Below are 19604 nucleotides of genomic sequence, written 5' to 3'. Positions count from 1 at the left end.
ATCTCCCCTCCAGACCTTACCCTCACAATGTCTCTCATCACATTAAACTCTCCATCAGGAGCTTGCAGGCTCTCAGTGGCTTGAGCAAAGCTTCCAGGCATCTTAGAAGTAGACCCAGGCATTGTCTGGCACAGCCTCTCTTCCCGGAGCAGGAAAAGGGTACCTGAGCAGCTAGCAGAGTCTGTGACAGGGTTTCCAGGTCTATGGCAGCCACTGGGAAATGCCAACTGGGTGGTTGGCTGAGATGAAGATGATCCCCAACTTCATAGTGCCCTCAAGGGACCTCATCAAACTAATTTACAAGACCTAGGGTTGAGACTATGGTTCCACCGACAGTACATGGTTGGCATGCAGGAGGCCCTGCGTTTGATTTTCGACACCATAGAAACAGGCATGGTGGTACATGATTGTAAAGCCAGCACCTGGGTGAAGGGCAGGAGCAGCGGAAGTCCAAAGTTACATAGCCTGGGTTACAGACCCTGGAGAAAGTGGGGAGGGGAGGAAGGAAGGAACGAGGAAAAAGAAATTGTATAATTTCTCCCCACCTGAACTTCAGGGTCAAGTTCCCCAGAACAAGGCCAGTCCCCCAGAAGCTTTGTTTCCACACACCAGCGATGACATTTTGATGTGCCTTAATGAGTTCTAGCAAATGAGACAGGATTCAGGGTGCAGGTAGGTGAAAATATATTGCCGAGCATGAAGATGTGCCTCACAGCCAAGGGTTGTCAGTGGGATTTCCTTCTGTGGGAATACAGTTTCATGCCGTGTGCCAACAGTATCATATGGAAACAGGGTGGTACAATAGGGTGAGGCAGGAGTAGGGCAAGGAGGTGGTCACCGAACTCTCTGCTGGAGCCCAGAGATGTGTAATGACACAGCATATGGGGGTGGCAGCATCCCACTGTGGGGGGGACTGAGCCTTTGGGTTCAGAGGACAGACGTGAGCTCATGGTGTTGGACCGGGGAGATCAGGAGACAGGTATTGTGGCTGTAAAGAGGAGGTGGGTGTCCTGAATGGGATTGCACACTGACTGGGAAAGCAGCCTTGGGAAAGTAGCTCCCTGGGAGGGCTTGAACAGAAGTTTGAACAGAAAAACTCACTTCTGGTGGTGGTGTAGATGTGGGAGTCATGAGAGCAGCCGACCAACAGGGGGCGCTGTTGGAACTAGACTTGAACTCAAGCCCAGCTCCCTGGCTGGAAACTTCCACAGCATTAGGTAAGGCTCTGGTTACCAGGGAACCAGATAATGCAGGAGCCTGGCTGCAAAGAACCACCCAGCAGAAAGGAGCCCATCACTCACAAGACTTCACCCAGAGGCAAGGCAAGCTTCCCATCCTCCTGCTGGAGGCCTTGGTGTCTTGGAGTAGATACTCCCAAAGTCAAGTCTTGCTTCCCACAGAGACCCAGAACTGTGGCCTGTGTCCCTCTATCTGTGTCCCCAGAGATGGTCCAGGACCCTAGCGAACATTCCTGGTTCCTGCAACTGGCTAAGCTTGCCCGGTCCTTGAAGAAAATTTCCATAACCACAGGAGAAAGTCCCCATAATGACAGGCTGCACACGGTCGCCCCCCATGAAAGGGGAAGTGGACTCTTCTTCTGTCTTCAGTAGGATTAAACCTCTCTTTTTACCTAGTACTTGTTAGCATTCACTAGGGGTTAATGTCACTGCCTGGAGCTGGGGGAGGGTGACAGGAGGCTATGGTCCCCAGGCTGTGGTCTGGCTGCCTGTGGATAAAAGCAGAGGTGTGGGGTAGCAAAGGGCACAGTGGAGGAAGGTTACGTCAGGCACAGGATCAGGTCACCTTCACTCTTTAAAACACACACACACACATACACGCACACACACACACTAAAACACACACTTACTTGTTTAGTGTGTGTGCGCGCACACGCATGCATACTCACATGTGCTCACAAGTTTCATAGGACAATTTACGGAAATCAGTTCTCTTTCTACCATGTGGATCCCAGGGACTGAAGTCAGGTTATAAGGTTTGGATCCGGGTGTTTTGTCTGTGGAGCCGTCTAGCTTACCCACCTTTGTCCTCCCACGCGGTGAGCCTAACAGTTATAGACTATGCGGACATGCCTGATGACAGATACATCTCCCATGAGTAAGACAGGCCACATACAGCCAGATTACTCCAAACTCTCCTCTCTATTACCTCTCCTTTTCTTCCAACTCTTTGTGTGTGAGAGGGGGTGCATGTGTGTAGGGTGGTGTGTGTGCACATTTGAGGTCAGGTTGAACTATAATGGTGCCATTTCTTAGCACTATCTTTCATTTATTTATTTATTTTTTGCTTTTGTTTTTGTTTTTTGAGACAGGGTTTCTCTGTGTAACAGCCCTGGCTGTCCTGGAACTCACTTTGTAGACCCTTGAACTCACTGAAATCCACCTGCCTCTGCCTCCCGAGTGCTGGGATTACAGGTGTGCTCCACCACCGCCTGGGGACCACCATCTTTTTTTTTTTTTTTTTCAACAGGGTCTCTCACTGGCCCGCAACTGATAAGAGGGGCCATTCAGTGAGCCCCAGGGATACAACTGTCTCTACCTCCCCAGTATTGGGATGACAAGCATGCATCACCATATTCACTCTTCCTTCTTTCCTTCCTTCCTTCCTTCCTTCTTCCTTTCTTCCTTCCTTCCTTCCTTCCTTCCTTCCTTCCTTCCTTCCTTCCTTCCTTCCTTCCTTCCTTCCCCCCTCTCTCTTTTTCTTTCCCTCCCCCCCCCAAACTCAGGTCCTTATGCTTGTGAGGCACACACCCTTGTTTTAAACACTGTGTATGTTAATCAGGTGGCACTCTCTCTCACCAGGTCCCTCAGTGCAGCATCCCTAGCCACACAGCTGGACCATGTGCCTCGGACTGTGCACAAGGCCACTGTTAATTCTCATCACTCAGATGAGCCCAGTAGCCATTGTGGCTTCTTCTCACATGAATGTCCAGGCAGTGTGAGCTGCCCGGCTCTGTACAGGGGCTGGAATCACGACTTAGTGGCAGCTAAGGATCCCCAGGAACCACCCTGTTCCCTGGCCGTCTTCCAGGGATGCCCTTCGATCCACCTTCTTGGTTTTTGTTTGTTTGTTTTTTTCTTGGACATAGAATCTTACTCTGTAGCCCAGGCTGGCCTTGAACTTGAGGGGATCCTCCTGGCTCTGTTTCCAAGTATTGGAATCGCGGGCTTGTACCACCATGCCCTGCATCCACTCTGCATGCCCCCTCTCTTCCTTGTCTGCAGCGGAAAGACTCTAGTGTTTGTGTTTCCAAATGTCTTTGCTGTGTTTTCCATAGAAGAATTGACCATTAAGTAAATATTATTTCCAGAGCTGAGTTTTCGCAAGAGACAGCCAGGCCCGTAGGACAGATCTTCTCTCATCGCTTGGAGCTCTGGTGGAAAGAGGGTGATGACATTTTTCCGTAGGAAGGGCCACGTCTTATCTGAACTCACTGAGCCGGGGCAGAAGCACCCTCCCATGGGCTTTCCCAGCGTCTGCGCCAATGCAAACATGGAGTTCGGACCAGCAACATGAGGCTGTGGCTGTGGCGCATGAACGCTAGTGAGCCAGCGTGGAGAAAGGGATTAGGAAACAGCACTTTCTGTCTGCTGCTGTGGCCTCATTCTGCTGTGATGGAAACAGTGCTTTGTGTGCCAAAGGACCCATAGTGCACCCCGAGGACACCCCCAGAATCGGCCACTTTAACTATGAAGACTTGGTTTAGATGTATGTGACTGCCGAGACACACTTCCTTTCTACTGGGGTCTGCCTGAGAGCAGCTCAGTGGGTAGAGTACTTGCCTAGCGTACACGAAGCCCTGAGTTCAATCCTCAGTAGCCCATAAACCAGACACAGTGGTGCATTTCTGAACTCCCAGCACTTGGGAAGTGGAGGAAGGAGAATCAGGAGTTCGAGTCGTCCTTGGCTACATAGTGAGTTTGAGGCCAGCCTGGGCTACACGAGATGCTGTCTTAAAAATAAAGAAAGCCACTGAAGTGACTTTATTCCTTAAATCAGTTTATATATTTGAACAGTATTTTTCTAAATTAATAAAGCACTCTCCATTTTTATTTCTCAAGAGCATTTTCTACCAGGATGAATTCTCTTTCATGTCAAGTCTATGGTGGGAGCTGGAAGGCTGGCATAGTGGCATAGAGTTTACCCACATCCACCGCAAACACCATAAACAAACAAACAAACAAAAACAAAAACAGAACAAGCAAGAGAAACAAAGATACAATACAGCCCTGACTCTCAAACTCCTAGTAGCACCTATCCTCACCATATACAAACATGTATGCATGCATAAACCACGCACACGTAAACCACACAGATATACATATATGCACAAACCACAAAAGGTAGGCACAAGCCGCACAGACATGAAAATCACAGAAGTACATGCATGCACCAATCATGCACATGTGCTTGTGGGTACAAACCACATACATATACACACAGGCACACACATACATGCACAGCTTGTCTTGAAGACAAAAAGGCGCATTTGATTCGCTGCTAGTGCAAGTCTCTCAACTGTCCATGCACTGACCTTGGGGTGCGGGAAGCTCCAACACCTGAGAGCAGGAATGTGTGTGATGTGCCCGTGTGTGCTCGGAGAGTGGGCCTGTGGTTTCATGAGCTTTGTAAACCATAGTGAGACCCCGGAGCTGGGAGAACTGCAGTACCTGGCAGGCATGGTGTGCAGCAGATGGCTGACAGCCGCGAGGTGAGAAGTGAGAAACACAGGCCAAGGGATAATGCTATGCCTGGATGCAAGGCTTAGAGAAATTCCTGGTCATGAAGAGGTCTGGGAACACACCATGGAGGGATGGGAGGGACACTTGGTGTGAGCTGGCACGTGCTTCTGTGGTGAGGGAAGCTGAGTGAAACCAGCCATGAAGGTCCTAGGACGCAGACGGGGGCGGGGGGTGGGGGGGCTCTGTACCCTCTTACCCTGTGTCCTAGAGAGTGCAGGAACAGGGGACCATGGGGCCTGCAGGCCACTCAGTAACCCCTCAGAGCAGACAGAAAGTGTCTACACAGCAAGCTTAGCCCAGGAACCCTGCTGTCTAACTTGCCATCCCAGGAGCAGATGCTTCAGCCGGGGTGAAATGCACCTGTTATCTGTGTTAACTGGAGTGGAGGCCCAGAGATGTGTGCCCCGAAGGCCGCTCACTCTCAGAGAGCCTTAGTAGCAAGGGCTGCCGTACAGCTTGGCTGCACATCAGGCTTGTCCCTGACCTCCTCACGCTCCACAGTGGGCTGGAAATGCTCCAGGGACTCACTTTGCCTCTGTTGGCCGGTTTATTATGAGACACACAGAAATAGCCGGATAATGGGGTTCGGAGGGCAAGAGGGAGAACGGTTGATAGCACAGGACCTTGTCACACTGGGAAACATCCTCATTTGTGCTCTTCAGTTTGGAAGTTCTCCAGACCCCAGGGCATAGGGTTTCTTTCCTCTGCATACAGGACTGGTGACATCCTTACCGTCACTGGTCAACTCCATCTCAGCCTCTCTCTCTTTGCAGGGGGCTGAGGCTGGAAATTCCTTTGGATTGCATGGCCAGACTCTCTGGTCACTAGCCCTATCCTGAAGTGATCTTGAGGCTTCCAGCTTCCCAGACATCTCATGAAAAGATGCCCGATGATCTGAAGATCCAGTCTTCTAGGGTCAGGAAGTGAGAAGAAAGATCTTTCCATCCCTACATGGTTCAGGAACTTTACTCTTGTGTTCCCAGCCCAGGTCTCCCTGCTAAGCTCCGAAGCTGCTAAGACATTCATCCACTCCTCAGGAAAATCTGCCTACAGCAGACTCCCTGCATATCCCCCTAGGCTGCTGGAATTTGCTGCTTTAGTCCTGGGACAGCAGGCATTCATGGCAGGTGGTCTGCAACTGAGACCTTCTTGTAGTTACTTTACCTCCATATCTAGCGAAGGTCACACTCCAGCCCCCAGCTCAGACCCTATCAATCCCTGTATTGTGCATCTGTTTCCTTCTGAGCCAAGGACTGCTCCGCTCACCCTCTCTTTCTGCCTTCTCTTTCCTATTTCTCATCTGGGTGGAGGTAGGTTGTGCCTGTGTCCACTCCATGGCCAAGAGATAGCTTGAGGTTCTGAGTTGTTTGGACAATGCAAGCTTGTCACCATCTATGGTGGACTGCATGGAGAGACCTCTGGCAGGCCTCCCCCCGCCCCGGGACTATTATGTCCTCATCTGTCCCCACACTCCCACCTTCCTTGGTGTCCCACCAGCCTCATCCTCTAAAACCTCGTCTTCAAAACCATGCTCTACACTCACCAAGAGCAACACTCCCAAACCTCCACCCTCCCAAACAGGCAGCTCCTGTCCACAAGCCCAGAGCATTTTGTTTCAATATGGCTGCACCATAGCTGGCATTTCCCAGCCTTCTCAGATGTGCTAGAAGTTTCTAGAAAGTACTTCCTACTGGTGGTGTGCATCCACAGCCCATTAGAAGCCCTTGTGCAGAACAGGCAACTAACGCAATTACAGCTGTTCAAGGTTGTACCTCCTGAGAGCAGCTGGTGACGTGAGGCTCATTCCCCGGCAGGAAGGCCCCTTCCTGGCAGGTCCTGAGAGGTTTACCAGTGTATCACGAGGGGCTTGAGTCCCAAGGCCTGTATGGTTGGCTTCAGGCTGTCACAACCCAGCCAGTCCTGTGACTATAGCCCCGACTCCAGGGGACTGGGGTAAATGTGTAACTGGACTCAACGCCAGCCCATTTTGCATGGCGCTCATCTGTCACCAGGGCTTCCTGGAAGGGGCCCAGAGGAACATCGCCCTGGCCTTGGTCCATCTTGGCTAAGCCTGGATTCCCATGGCCTCCCGACCTGGATCCTCCCCCAGCCTCTCTCTGTACAGAGTAGCCTGGGAATAGATCCACCTCCACCCCTCCAGTATAAATAAGCCTGTGCAGCTCACCAGGGAATAGCTGTGCTTGTTTGGGCTGAAGTTAAAGGTAAGTGGAGCCCTCTTGTTTCCTTTCTGGTCCTTCATGGCGTCCTGCTGGGCAGTCGCTGAGCTGTGGGTGGGAAGAGGAGGCAGGACTTGGGCAGAGACACTGAAAAGGGCTGGCTGGCATTCGTTCTGGAGTGAGGAGCCAGAGGTCTGTGGTGGCGGGTGCTTCAGGAGACATGACCACTGACCATTGACCACTTCTCCTCTCCTGAAGGGCTCGATATCCAGGTAGGCTGTCCTCTGTTGCTCACCACTCTGGGCTCACTGGGAATAGCTTGTCTTCAGTCAGGCAGGATAGCCAGGCTGCCTGCCTCCTGTGAGCCCAGCTGGGTCCTCAAAGGCAGAGGGATTTGCACAGGATCAGCACTGGGGTGGCCAAGTCCATGGGACCCAGTCCAGCTTGAGGGGAGAACAAGACTTCATTGTTCAGGCTGCAAGGAGGGGCAAGTCCCACGGCCATCTCCAGTGGCGTTGCTATCCAGGCTCACTGCGGAGGTCTGTGTCATCTGGTTCCTCGCCATGTCCTGTGGAGCCTCAACTTGCCCTCTGTAACAGGCTGCCCCATGGCTCAAAGGTTCTCTGAGGCTGGGTATGTTAGCAGGGCCCAGTAATGTGGAAATACTTTGATAATGTCAGACTAAGCAAAAAGGTAGCTCCTTTATTTTTAGTGTGTGGTGCATGTGTGTGTGTGTGTGTGTGTGTGTGTGTGTGTGTGTGTGTATTTGTGTGTGTGTGATATGTGTATGTATGTGTGGTGTGCATGTATTTATGTGTATATATGTGTGTGTATTTGTGTGTATATATGTGTGTGTGTGTGTGTGATGTATGTGTATGTATGTGTGGTGTGCATGTATTTATGTGGTGTGTGTGTATATTTGTGTGTATATATGTGTGTGTGATGAATGTGTATGTATGTGTGGTGTGCATGTATTTATGTGGTGTGTGTGTGTGTGTGTTTGTGTGTGTACTGTGTAGTGTATGTGTATTTTGTTTTATTTTTTGAGACAGGTTCTCACTCTGTAGTTCTGGCTATCCTGGAACTCAGAGTTCTGTCTGCCTCTGCATCCTGAGTGCATCACCACACCCAGCCCAATGTATGTATTTATGTGTATGTGGCATATGTGTATATGTATGCATGTGGGGTGTCAAAATCACATTTCAGTACAATTAGATTACCACCACAGTGGGGTGTATGTATGTATGCATGCATGTATGTATGTGTATATCCGAATGAATGCATATGTTGTGGGCGGGGGAGGGATGGGTTCAGGAGCCCATGAACACAGATGGAGACCAGAGGAGGACATTGGGTGTCCTGACTCTTACTCTCCTCCTTATTCCCTTGAGACAGGGTCCCTTGCTGAAGCTGGGGATAGGCTGGCAGCCCCAGATCACCCTGTCTCCATCCTCCACAGCCCTGGAGTTAGAGGTGTATGTGGTCATGATTGCTTTTTTTTTTTTAAAAAAACAAGGGTTGGGGGGGGGACTTGAACTCAGATCTTCATATTTGTGCAACAAAGTGCTCTTACTTGCTGAACACCTCTCTAGCCTTGTCATTTCCTTATTATTATTATTATTTTTTACAAGGCAATGCGCATTGTACCTAAATGCCACTCATGGAATCAAGGTTCATGTCTGAGTCCTGTCTGTGACCTGGTGCAGGTCACCAGACTTGTCTGTTCCTCCATAAAATGGCGTTAGGGACTCTACCTGACAGCTGCTTATCGGGGATCCCTGTCCCAGGACGACCTTGGGAAGGTGGGCTAGCCTGTGGACCAAAGAGCTCTAGCAGCACTCAGGTTCACGTGGGAGGCAGACCAGTGGGGTATACAGTGGTGTATATAGTAAACACACAGCTGCGGGATATGGGGCACTTCTGGTGGTAAGGAGGTAAGGAGGAGGTGAGGGAGGAGTCAAGGAGCCTGGGGCAGGCGTTGAGTGCTGAAGATGAGCTGCTGAAAACACACCCTGTCAATGCCAGGACAGGAAGCATAGCCCTGAGAAGCCACAGGACAGGGACACAGAGAGGTGGCTGACTGGGAGGGAATAGAAAGGGGTCTAGAACTCCTCTGTCCTCAGGACCCGCTGCAACCTGACTTAAAAATGAACTTGAATGGCAGCAGGTTATAGCTGAGAGCAAACAGCCAGCTTTGCCCGAGAACAGCAGTAACGTGCTTCCTGGGACAGCGGCCATGACACAGCACCCATTCACAGGAACAGTAATATCACAAGGACTGAATCTACCCGCATGGCCCATCCTACCACATGGGCACCTGAGGCAGGTCCCGGCCCTACTGTGCCTTGGTTTATGATAGCCGGGTGGGCATAGTCACGTCTCTACATAGGAAGGGCTAGTGGGCACAGGCAGAGGTTTCCACTCTGCTTTTCCAAACCACGAGACTTTCCTTGAGAATGGTGGGTGGAACCAGATGTGTACGCCAGGAGGAGGAGGGACTGGAGGGTCAGAAGCCAAAGGTCCTCTGACCAAGCAGAGTGACTCGAACAGAGCACCTTGCCTGTCTGTGGAAGATTATTATGTGCAGCCCAGGCAGGTGCCACGACCCAAGTGTGGGAGGCCAGGGTGACCTCGTGGCTTTGCAACACCATAGTGGAGTTCTGAGAACATTAACTTAAGAAGGGAAAGGTTTGTTTTGGCTCATGGTGCTGGAGTTACAGGCCAGGTTCGGACAACCCCATTGCTCTGGACCTGCTGGGGGTGTCAGGTAGCAATGGCGGGAGCCTTTGGCCAAACAAGCCACTCCTCACATAGGTAGGAAGAAAAAGCAAGAAAGAGGGAAAAGCATATACAGAGGTCCTGCAACCCCTCTTAATGGCACACCCCTGCTGACCTCAGACCCTCCCGGTAGGCCCTGCACCCTGTCTACAGCACCTTCAACAGAACAATGCTGGGCATTAAGATTTTCACATAGGGACCTTGGGGGTGGTTTGTTGAGCATCGTGGAAGATGGAAAGTGGAAGATTGCATGCGTGAAGGCAAAGTAGGGGAAATGAAGGCTTCAAGGTGACCTCCGGTCAGGGCTGAGGCACCAAGGCCCAGCAGCGGTGGCCATGGGCAAGTGAGGTAAGAGGTGGGAAGTCACGCGGCAGGATGGTTCCATCTACAGAAACAAGCGCACGTGGTCCACATGGTCGGAACTGAATGGTGGATAGAATTCACTCCCAGGGATTAGAGAAGAAAGATGTAGGTTTTGCAGAGTCAGCTCAGGAACCTCCCTCTGGGAGCCCAGGCTAACTCTAGGTACCGTGTGTGACAGCTGAGGCTAGAGCAGGATCAAGGTTCAAGGGAAAAGGGAATCCAGCTCACTGGGTGTCCCCACCCCTGGCCCATGGCTAGGCAGGGCCCCAGGCACTGTCTGTGCCTCACAGCCATCTGGGCAGTTGACAAATCAATGTCTGGCCTACCATAGACCACTGAGGCCAACCCTGGGTGAGCAGGCTGGGCAGGCAGGCCAGTTATGGATCTTCTTTGGGCACTGCCGGACCAGCCTGCCTGGAGCATATGACTGGTATGAAAGGCAGACCTGGGCTTGGGCAAGGCTTTGGCACCTAATTCTGGCTACATGCTAGAACCTATGGACACTTAAGCCAATCTTAGGGCACACCCATGTGGGTGTGAGGGCTCCACAAAGACAGCTGACTGTCCACATGTAGGTCTCCAGGGATAAAGTCATAGCCATTGTCACCTGCGTGTCTGTTTTTACCAGGACTGTGCCACAGCCTAGTATGATAACAAAAGGAACTCCAGAAGCCCAAGGCCAAGTCATGGTCAGAGCTGAGTCCTCCTGAGGCCTCTGTCATTGGCTTGCAGGTTCACGCTCTCTCTGTGTCTATCAGTTACCTGAGTTCCTGTATCCTGACGTCCTTGTGCGTGTGCGTGTGCGTGTGCGCGTGTGCGTGTGCGTGTGCGCGTGTGCGTGTGTGTGTGTGTGTGTGTGTGTGTGTGTGTGTGTGTGTGTATGCACGTGTGTGCGTGTGCACATGTGCTAGTGTGCTCACACATATATAGAGGCTGGATGACAACCTTGTCCACCATTCTGAGATGACACCCAAGGTTGTCATCCAGCCTCTATATATGTGTGAGCCAATGACAGAGGCCCCAGGAATCTACCTGTCTCCACTGCCTGAGTGCAAGATTACATGCATATGTCACCACACCTCCTATTTTTTTTTTTTTTTTTTTTTTTTTTTTTTGGTTTTTCGAGACAGGGTTTCTCTGTGTAGCTTTGCGCCTTTCCTGGAACTCACTTGGTAGCCCAGGCTGGCCTCGAACTCACAGAGATCCGCCTGCCTCTGCCTCCCGAGTGCTGGGATTAAAGGCGTGCGCCACCACCGCCCGGCCACACCTCCTATTTTTACGTGGGTTCTGGGGATCCAACTCAGGTCCTCATGCTCGCAATAGAAGTACTTCACCACCGGATCTACACCCCTGTTCCTAGATGCCTTCTTCATATAGGAACATCAGTCAGTTTACATCAGGACCTATTGTAAGGACCTCACTTTACCTTGGTCATGTCTTTAAAGGCCCTATCTCTAAATATAGTCACATTCTGATGAGTGTGGTGGAGCAGGCCTGTAATCCCAGCCACTAGGGAGGCTGAAGCAGGAGGGTCAGAAGTTCAAGGCTGCCCAGAATATTGAGTGATTTCAGAGTTAGCCAGGGCAACTTAAGAAAGGTCAAAAGAGGGCCAGAGATGTAGCTCCTTTGGTAGAATGCTTTTCTAGCATGCATGGGAGCCCGGGGTGGCTCTCTAGCCCTCTTATAAACTAAGAGTGGTGGGGTATGCCTGGAATGCAAGCACTTTGGGGGTGGAGGCAGGAGGATCAGAACTTCAGAGTCATCCTTATCTATACAGAGTGAGTTCAAGACCAGCTGGGGCTACATGAAACCCTGGGGATGGAACACAATGGTACAGCACTTAGCTAGCACACAGAGGCCCTGGATCCTATCCCCACACAGTCACTCTCCGGGGCCCTGGAGGTGGGAATGTTAATATGGAAATCTGGGGAGCAATTCCTCAGATGACAGTGTGTTTTCCACGTGAATCATCCCGAGTTTTCCATGGATCTGTGATGACATTCCTTCGTCTTCCTGACCCCAGCTGTGGGTGGGTTCTCCTGGGCCATCTATAATAGCCATGCTTTTGGTTTTAAGTGAGTGAGTTATTAAGTATATAGCAAACAAAAGTACAAATGAATTGCAGCTGGTGGGTGGAAGCCAGCAGATAGATGGCAAAACATCATGAGATCATGCTCTCAAAACACCCAGCAGAAATAAGTGATACAAACACAATTGGGTCTGAAATGGGGATGAACAACTAAAGGTTTGGCTTCAGGGCCCCAAATAACCGCTTGCCACCCTCACATAATGTCATTCTAGGACACACAGAAGCGAGCTCAGATCAGCGACGATTCCCACCGAGATGGGCCTGAAGGCCATCGTCTTCTGCATCCTGACCTGGGTCAGCCTGACAGCTGGGGACCGGGTATACATCCACCCCTTCCACCTGCTCTTCTACAGCAAGAGCAGCTGTGCCCAGCTGGAGAACCCCAATGCAGAGACACCCCCAGAGCCGACATTTGCGCCTGTGCCCATTCAGGCCAAGACCTCCCCTGTGGATGAGAAGACCCTGCACGACCAGCTTGTGCTGGCCACTGAGAAGCTAGCGTCTGAGGATCGGCAGCGGGCCTCCCAGGTTGCAATGATAGCCAATTTCATGGGCTTCCGCATGTACAAGATGCTGAGGGAGGCAGGAGGTGTGGCTAGTGGAGCCCTCCTCTCCCCTCCAGCTCTCTTTGGCACCCTGGTCTCTTTCTACCTTGGGTCTCTGGACCCCACGGCCAGCCAGCTGCAGGCGCTGCTGGGTGTTCCTGTGAAGGACAGAGACTGTACCTCCCGGCTGGATGGGCACAAGGTCCTCGTTGCCCTGCAGGCCATTCAGGGCCTGCTGGTCACCCAGGGTGGGACTAACAGCCAGGCACATCTGCTGCAGTCCACTGTCGTGGGCCTCTTCACAGCCCCAGGCCTCCGCCTGAAGCAGCCGTTTGTTCAGGGCCTGGCCCCCTTCGCCCCTGCGGTCTTCCCACGCTCTCTGGACTTCTCCACCAACCCAGGTCTTGCCACTGAGAAAATCAACAGGTTCATAAAGGCCGTGACAGGGTGGAAGATGAATTTGCCCCTGGAGGGCGTCAGCACAGACAGCACCCTGCTTTTCAACACCTACGTTCACTTCCAAGGTGAGGCAAACCCTTGGGTCAGCCCGGGGGCCCCGGCTTATACCCGAGGTGGCGCCTGGGTTTCCATGGCGTCCCCATGGTCCATGCGTGAAATGGGCTGGGGTGACCTCTGTGTTGCTGGCAAAGCCCTAGAGGCTCAGGAAGCAAGCCTGGCTTAGGATGACACAGCCCCACCTCCCTACCCACAGCCCTTCTGTGCTGGGTCATGCGCCTGTGTCTTGAGAAGCCTGGGACTGGAGTGGCTGGAATACCCAGCTTACTCGCTCACATAGGGAATTACCCATATATCCCTGTCTGGGAAGCTGTTTATTCATTCACCGAACTCTTACTACTTGTAAGACTGGACAGGAGTCTCAGAGGGGCAGGAGATTCTGACTCCCCCCCCCCCCCAGGTTTCTTATTTTAACATCATCAAGTATGGAGACCCCAAAGGCCTGAGACAACATTACAGGGAACAGTGCTAACTGTGAGGTGGAAGGGAGCGAGTGGTCACAGGCTGGTGAGGGCCACGGGCAAGCATCCTCGCAAAGCCTCAGGAGATCAGGGAGGGGGCGAGGGCGGAGGGCTGGGCTGGGCTCAAAGACAGAACACTCTCTGAGGAGTGCTTCCTCTCCAGTGGGCTGATCAGGACAGTTTGATTCACAGGATGTCAGCCTTGTGGCCTGTGACAGCACTGGGGGGTGGGGATGGGGGGGAGGTGCCATCCAGAGGCAAGCAATGGTCCGAGTACAGTGTCCTGGGGACAACATGTGCATGGGGGCCGGATCTTCAATCGATGGTTACTGGGGGAGGGGCAGACCGATGGGAGCCCCGCAGGAAGACACGCCAGCCTGGAGAGGAGGTAGAGAGCTCTGTGCACCCGATGACTCGGCCACTGTGATAACGTTTGCAGTCTATAAATTCACATGGGGAAAGACCTTGGCCTGCCTGCCTTTGAGACCGAGAAAGGAAGACGTCAGAACGTTAGAGGAAAGAGGCAGCCCTGAGGCTGCTGAAGGGTGGCTAAACTCTGTAAACTGAAAAAGACCCTCGAGCTGAGCCACAGTCCGTGTGAGGACACCGGAGAAGACTGCCACTGAGAAAGGAACGCTTCCAAAGGGCAAAGGTGTCAGCCATGGCTTAGTTTTTGAGACAGTGTCTTACCAAACCTGGGCCTTGTCGTTTCAGCTAGACTGGCCAGCGAGCTCCAGGGGTCCTCACATCTCTCCATCCCCAGGGCTGGCATTATAGACCTGCACTGCCTTTCCCGGCTATCACTGGGGTTTGGGGCTCAAGGCACAGGTCATGATGCTTATAGAGCAAGTAGTTTATCTGTGGAGCCATCTCCCTAGACTATGATCTCTAAGTTTGTAAAAAGTGACCTGGCAAGCAGAATGGATCTGGGCTGCACCTGCCTGGTCAGGCAGGAGCGGACTGAGTCCCTGCAGGGGACAGGTGTGAGACTTCAGACTCCACACCAGCATGCGCTGCTGTGTTTTCTGCTTCTGTCAGGGCCTCTGTGGGGAGCTCCAGTGGCTGGGATTGGCAAAAGAGTGTCAGAGAGCACCTGAGGGTGAAGTCTCCAGGCCAGGCCAGTGCAGCCTCCTGGCAGGGCCAATAAGTGAGGCAGGCAGGAGCAGGGGTGGGAGAGTCCCTCCCTAGCTCTCCCATCCCACCCCCACTGAGCCTTTCTCCTGGTCTCTGTGGCTTTCAGGGAAGATGAAAGGCTTCTCCCAGCTGGCGGGACCCCAGGAGTTCTGGGTGGACAACATCACCTCCGTGTCTGTCCCCATGCTCTCGGGCACGGGTGCCTTCCAGCACTGGAGCGACTCCCAGAACAACTTCTCGATGACGCGCGTGCCCCTGGGTGAGAGCGCCACCCTGTTGCTGATCCAGCCCCACTGCGCCTCAGATCTAGACAAGGTGGAGGCCCTCATCTTCCAGCATGACTTCCTGACTTGGATAAAGAATCCGCCTCCTCGGTAGGAAGTGTGGGACCCTTGGAAAATAGAGTTGAATGAATGGAATCCATTGCGTGCTCACCTGTCAGTCTGTCCGTGTCTGTCCACACACACACAGTGTGTCCTGTTGCTGCCCCCCCGACCCTCATCGTTCTATCATGAGCAGTGTAGCTGTGGATGTGGCTCGTTATCTGTGACTCTACAGACACTCCCTGCACAAAACCGGGGCTGTCTTAGGCTTACTACTGTTGTGATGACACACGAGGCCCAGAAGCAACTTGGTGAGGGAAGGGTTTATTTGACTTACGTATCCTGAATCACAGTCCACTGAGGGAAGCCAAGGCCGAAGCTCAAGCTGGCAGGAGCCTAGAGGCAGGAGCTGATGCACAGGCCCTGGGGGATGCTGCTTACACGCTTCCTCTCCTCATGGCTTGCTCAGCCTGCTTTCTTCTAGAGCACAGGACCACCAGCCCAGGGGTGGCCCCACCCACGATGGGCTGGGCCCTTGCACATCAACACTGATTAAGAAAATGCTTTACAGGTTTGCATGCCTACAGCCTCATCTTAGGGAAGCATTTTCTCAACTGAGTTTCCTTCCTCTCAGAAGACTACAGCTTGTGCCAAGTTGACATAAAACTAGCCAGCCCGGGGGCCATTATCTTATTAGTATTTTGGTTTTTAGAGAGGGTCTAGAATTTGTGGTAATTCCTCTGCCTCAGCTATGTGGCTAGGGTGAGAACAGAGGGCAGACAGCTGCCCACCATCAGCAAGCTCTCCACAGGAGCTGTTCCAGGTCCTCCTGTTTCAGGCCACGGGGAGGTTTATGTTGTTTGTTTCTGAGAATTTCCTTGGGGTGAGGATGTCCTGGATTGGGTGACCCTTCCTGGGGAGACATAAGTAAACATCTCTTCACCCCAGATGGGGCATTGGCTACAGACCAAAGAACCAATTCCCTCCAAGTCCAATTTGGTCATTCAGCGCATTTATTGGGTTTATTTTCCCGAGTGTGAGTGCATCACCAAAGAGCCCACCACAGCATGGGTGACCACTCATGCAAGCTGCATCCCTGGAGGCCCCTGCACAGCCTGGAGGCAGCTCCACAGGTCTCTTCCCCCCAGCAATTGCTTCCTGTCTACACGACACTGGGGAGGGGCTTTCTGAGGCTTATGCACCTCTTTCCAGAAGGGACTGTCTCCACTTAGGACACAGCTACACAACACTGACTGGGTGAGGGCTCAGGACCTCCTCCTTCCTAAGTGGGTGGGGGCTCCCCAGCCTCCTAACGGCATTACCTCCACAGAACCATCCGCCTGACCCTACCCCAGCTGGAAATCCAAGGATCCTACAACCTGCAGGACCTGCTGGCTCAGGCCAAGCTGTCCACCCTTTTGGGTGCTGAGGCAAATCTGGGCAAGATCAGTGACACCAACCCCAGAGTGGGAGAGGTGAGTGCTGCTCCGGCTGTGCCCCGGGGAGGGAGGGAGGGTGGGTGCGATATGGAGGAAGCTGTGGACAAGGCCAGCAGGGCAGGAAGAAAGCACAGGTACCGTAGGCATTGCCAGCACTCTCTGGCATCCCAGTAACATGCGGAACAGCAGTCTCCCACTCAGCTCTCTTGCTGCCTCTAGCTCCAGGTCCATCTCTGTCCCTGCTTAGTCCAGCCTTGCATCCTCCAAGACGCTGTAGTAGATTAGGATGGGGAGAATGACCCCGATACCCTGATCTGTAGTTCCTGCGGGGAGCAGCTCAGCAGTAGACAGAGAACTATGTAAGACAGAGGGTGTGTCTGCATACTATCGGCATTGTGCTAGATGCCCGGAAACAAAGAGGGATTACTGTAGAAGACAGGGTCCCACTGTGCCATCTGTCCAAATATTGGGGAGCAATATCAAGATGGCAGTGGAGATGAGATGTGGACATGGGGCATGCTGAGCAGGAGCCTCTATGGGAGCTGGGTGCTGATGCTCAGTGCCCACTTAGAGGACTGGTGTGTACACACTTCCTCCTGGCAGGCTGGACAGTGTCCACCCTCGGGGCTGTCCAGCAGTCTCTAGCCTGCAAGTCCTCCTTAAGGAGAGATGTCTCTGCTTTACAGGTTCTCAACAGCATTCTCTTTGAACTCAAAGCGAGTGAGGAAGAGCAGCCAACGGAGTCTGCCCAGCAGCCTGGCTCACCTGAGGCACTGGATGTGACCCTGAGCAGCCCGTTCCTGTTCGCCATCTATGAGCAGGACTCAGGTGCCCTGCACTTTCTGGGCAGAGTGGGTAACCCTCAGAGTGTGCTGTGAGCCCCGGTGCCCTAGGGGCCCATCAAGGCCTCATGTGCAGCCCTGGAAACAAGGCTGGCTTCAGAGAGCTATCCTGGGCAAAAGTCAGTGCTGCCACCCCTGGCTTTCCGTCACTTCTTCTAGCAAGGCAGCGGCCATCTCCATGGAGACTGTGCACTGCCTGAGAATAAACAGTGAGCACCAGAGCTGGCCTCCTGGGCTGTGGGTTTGTTCGGAGACCGGGGTAAGAGCCAGGAGCTGGTACACAGCACAGACCACTGCTCTGTACAGGACTACCATTCTGGAAAGAATTTGGACCAAACAACTGTGAAACCAAAAAGCATTCCTTTTTTATTCAAGAACAAAAATTGGGTTTTAACATTAAAATACACATTGTCCCCTTGCTTTGGGCTTGTATTTAGCTCACCGAGTGTGAGACCATGACCTTCAGAGTCCCTACACCACCCTACGTTTTCTTACCCATGGCACGTTTTTGAAACACTGAATTCATACCAGAGTAACACACCGTATCACTTTGCTGAGAAACAGACATGGTTAGTTTAGCTGACAGGTTGAGCAAACAAAAGTTCCTGAAGCTCTTGGCAGAGAGGCCAATGTGTGACAGCTGGGTGGGGAAGGAGAGCCCTGTCCCCAAGTTGCACTGAGAGAGGACCTGGGCAGAGGGTACATCCTTTACCCCAAAGACACAGGGTTGCTACTTGCTTCTCTGTCTCCTTGAGATTATACCCACAACTTCTGTGTGTGTGTGTGTGTGTATGCGTGTGCGTGTAGCAGGCTGCCTCTTCCCTGAACAAAGAGGAAGTCAGGTGAACAATGTAGCATGTTAGCCACAGGAAAAGGCCAGAGAGCACCTATGGGCAGCAGGAGAAACCATGTGCATACAGTGGATACATTCTGTGTTAGCACATGGAATGGCCTCTCTGGCCTAAGCTGGAGTTTTTGACCCTGCATGAGCCTAACCTAACCTCTTAGACAGGGCTTGGGTCCTGAGCTGGGACTGCAGGGTCCTGAAAGGACAGGTGGATTTTGTTCCTGTGGCCGAGGGCCATCCTGACAGAAGAGCTGCTATGTCCCTTGAGTCTCGGCTTTCCTCACCCTAGTCTTGTTCCCTCCTGAATACTCCTATCCGGCTTCCAATACCACGATGGCAGCTTGTCTGTTTTACAAGGCGGATGTGGTCAACCCAATCAGGCCATCCACAGGCAAATGGGGAGGGACCTAGGTACCATGATGTGACTGGCAGCCAGTTCCTTATCCTCCCTGGCCCGGTGTGCAAACAGGAAATGCTAAGGTGAATAGATTAACTCTCATTCTAGAAGGCCCTGTTCCCAGAGGGAGGTGGAGAAAACTTCTCACTATGGTGATAAAATACCAGACTGAGGGTTTATTTCAGCTCATGTTTGAGTGTTGGGGAGAGTGCGGCAGGAGCGCAATTCAGCTGCTCCCTTCCTGTTGGGACACACAGGGACTCAATCTGGTGCTCACTTCACTTTCTTGCCCATGGGATGCTACGTCCACTTTTAGGGTGGGTCTTCCCACATCCATTAACCCAACCCAGGAACTCCCTCACAGGCCGATGATTCTAAATTCAATCAGGCCGGGGGCGGTGGTGGTGCACGCCTTTAATCCCAGCACTTGGAGGCAGAGGCAGGCGGATCTCTGTGAGTTCGAGGCCAGCCTGGGCTACAGAGTAAGTTCCAGGAAAGGCGCAAAGCTACACAAAGAAACCCTGTCTTGAAAAACTAAAAAAAAAAAAAAAGAAAGAAAGAAAGAAAGAAAATTCAATCAGGCTGACAAGATGAAGCATCGCAGGAGTTGATGGGAGACAATAGAGGTGAACTGATATCCAGGCTGACACTTGTCCCTTATGGAGCAAAAACTAAGTTAGTCCTTGAAGGCCACCCTCCCCTACAGCAGCCCAGGCTCTTCAGGAGTAGATATGAAGTTGTCCCTGACTCCCTGTCATGGGAACCCCGGACAAGGCAATCATGGGGCTGGCATAAGGCTGAGAGGTGCCAGGGCCATGCAGGCTGCCTCAGAGGTTCAGGCTGTCCCATACCTACCTGCTCTGTGGTTGGGGTCCCAACATGCCACCTCCTCCAGTCCTTGTTAGTCCGCCACACCAGGACCCTGGGCTGGCA

At 52.5% G+C, this 19604-nt stretch overlaps 1 protein-coding gene across 3 annotated transcripts; it reads left to right on the top strand.

The window, feature by feature from the left end:
• Positions 1-6844: 6844 nt before the first annotated feature.
• Positions 6845-17845, top strand: Agt (angiotensinogen). Of its 3 annotated transcripts, none has more exons than XM_006992811.4 (5): positions 6845-6982; positions 12380-13236; positions 14930-15197; positions 16477-16621; positions 17272-17845. In XM_006992811.4, the coding sequence occupies exons 2-5, from the start codon at positions 12423-12425 to the stop codon at positions 17461-17463; spliced, it is 1419 nt and encodes a 472-aa protein (XP_006992873.3). In that variant the 5' UTR covers positions 6845-6982; positions 12380-12422; the 3' UTR covers positions 17464-17845. The 3 variants fall into 3 exon arrangements, with proteins under 3 accessions (XP_006992873.3, XP_006992874.3, XP_015841887.3); XM_006992812.4 differs by lacking the exon at positions 6845-6982 and adding an exon at positions 7073-7209; XM_015986401.3 differs by lacking the exon at positions 6845-6982 and adding an exon at positions 7241-7570.
• Positions 17846-19604: the final 1759 nt, after the last annotated feature.

Source organism: Peromyscus maniculatus, chromosome 5 (genome assembly GCF_049852395.1).
Source record: "Peromyscus maniculatus bairdii isolate BWxNUB_F1_BW_parent chromosome 5, HU_Pman_BW_mat_3.1, whole genome shotgun sequence".
NCBI classification, from domain to species: Eukaryota; Metazoa; Chordata; class Mammalia; order Rodentia; family Cricetidae; genus Peromyscus; species Peromyscus maniculatus.
The sequence above is the reverse complement of the archived record's forward strand: the minus strand, read 5'-3'. Positions and strand labels throughout refer to the sequence as shown.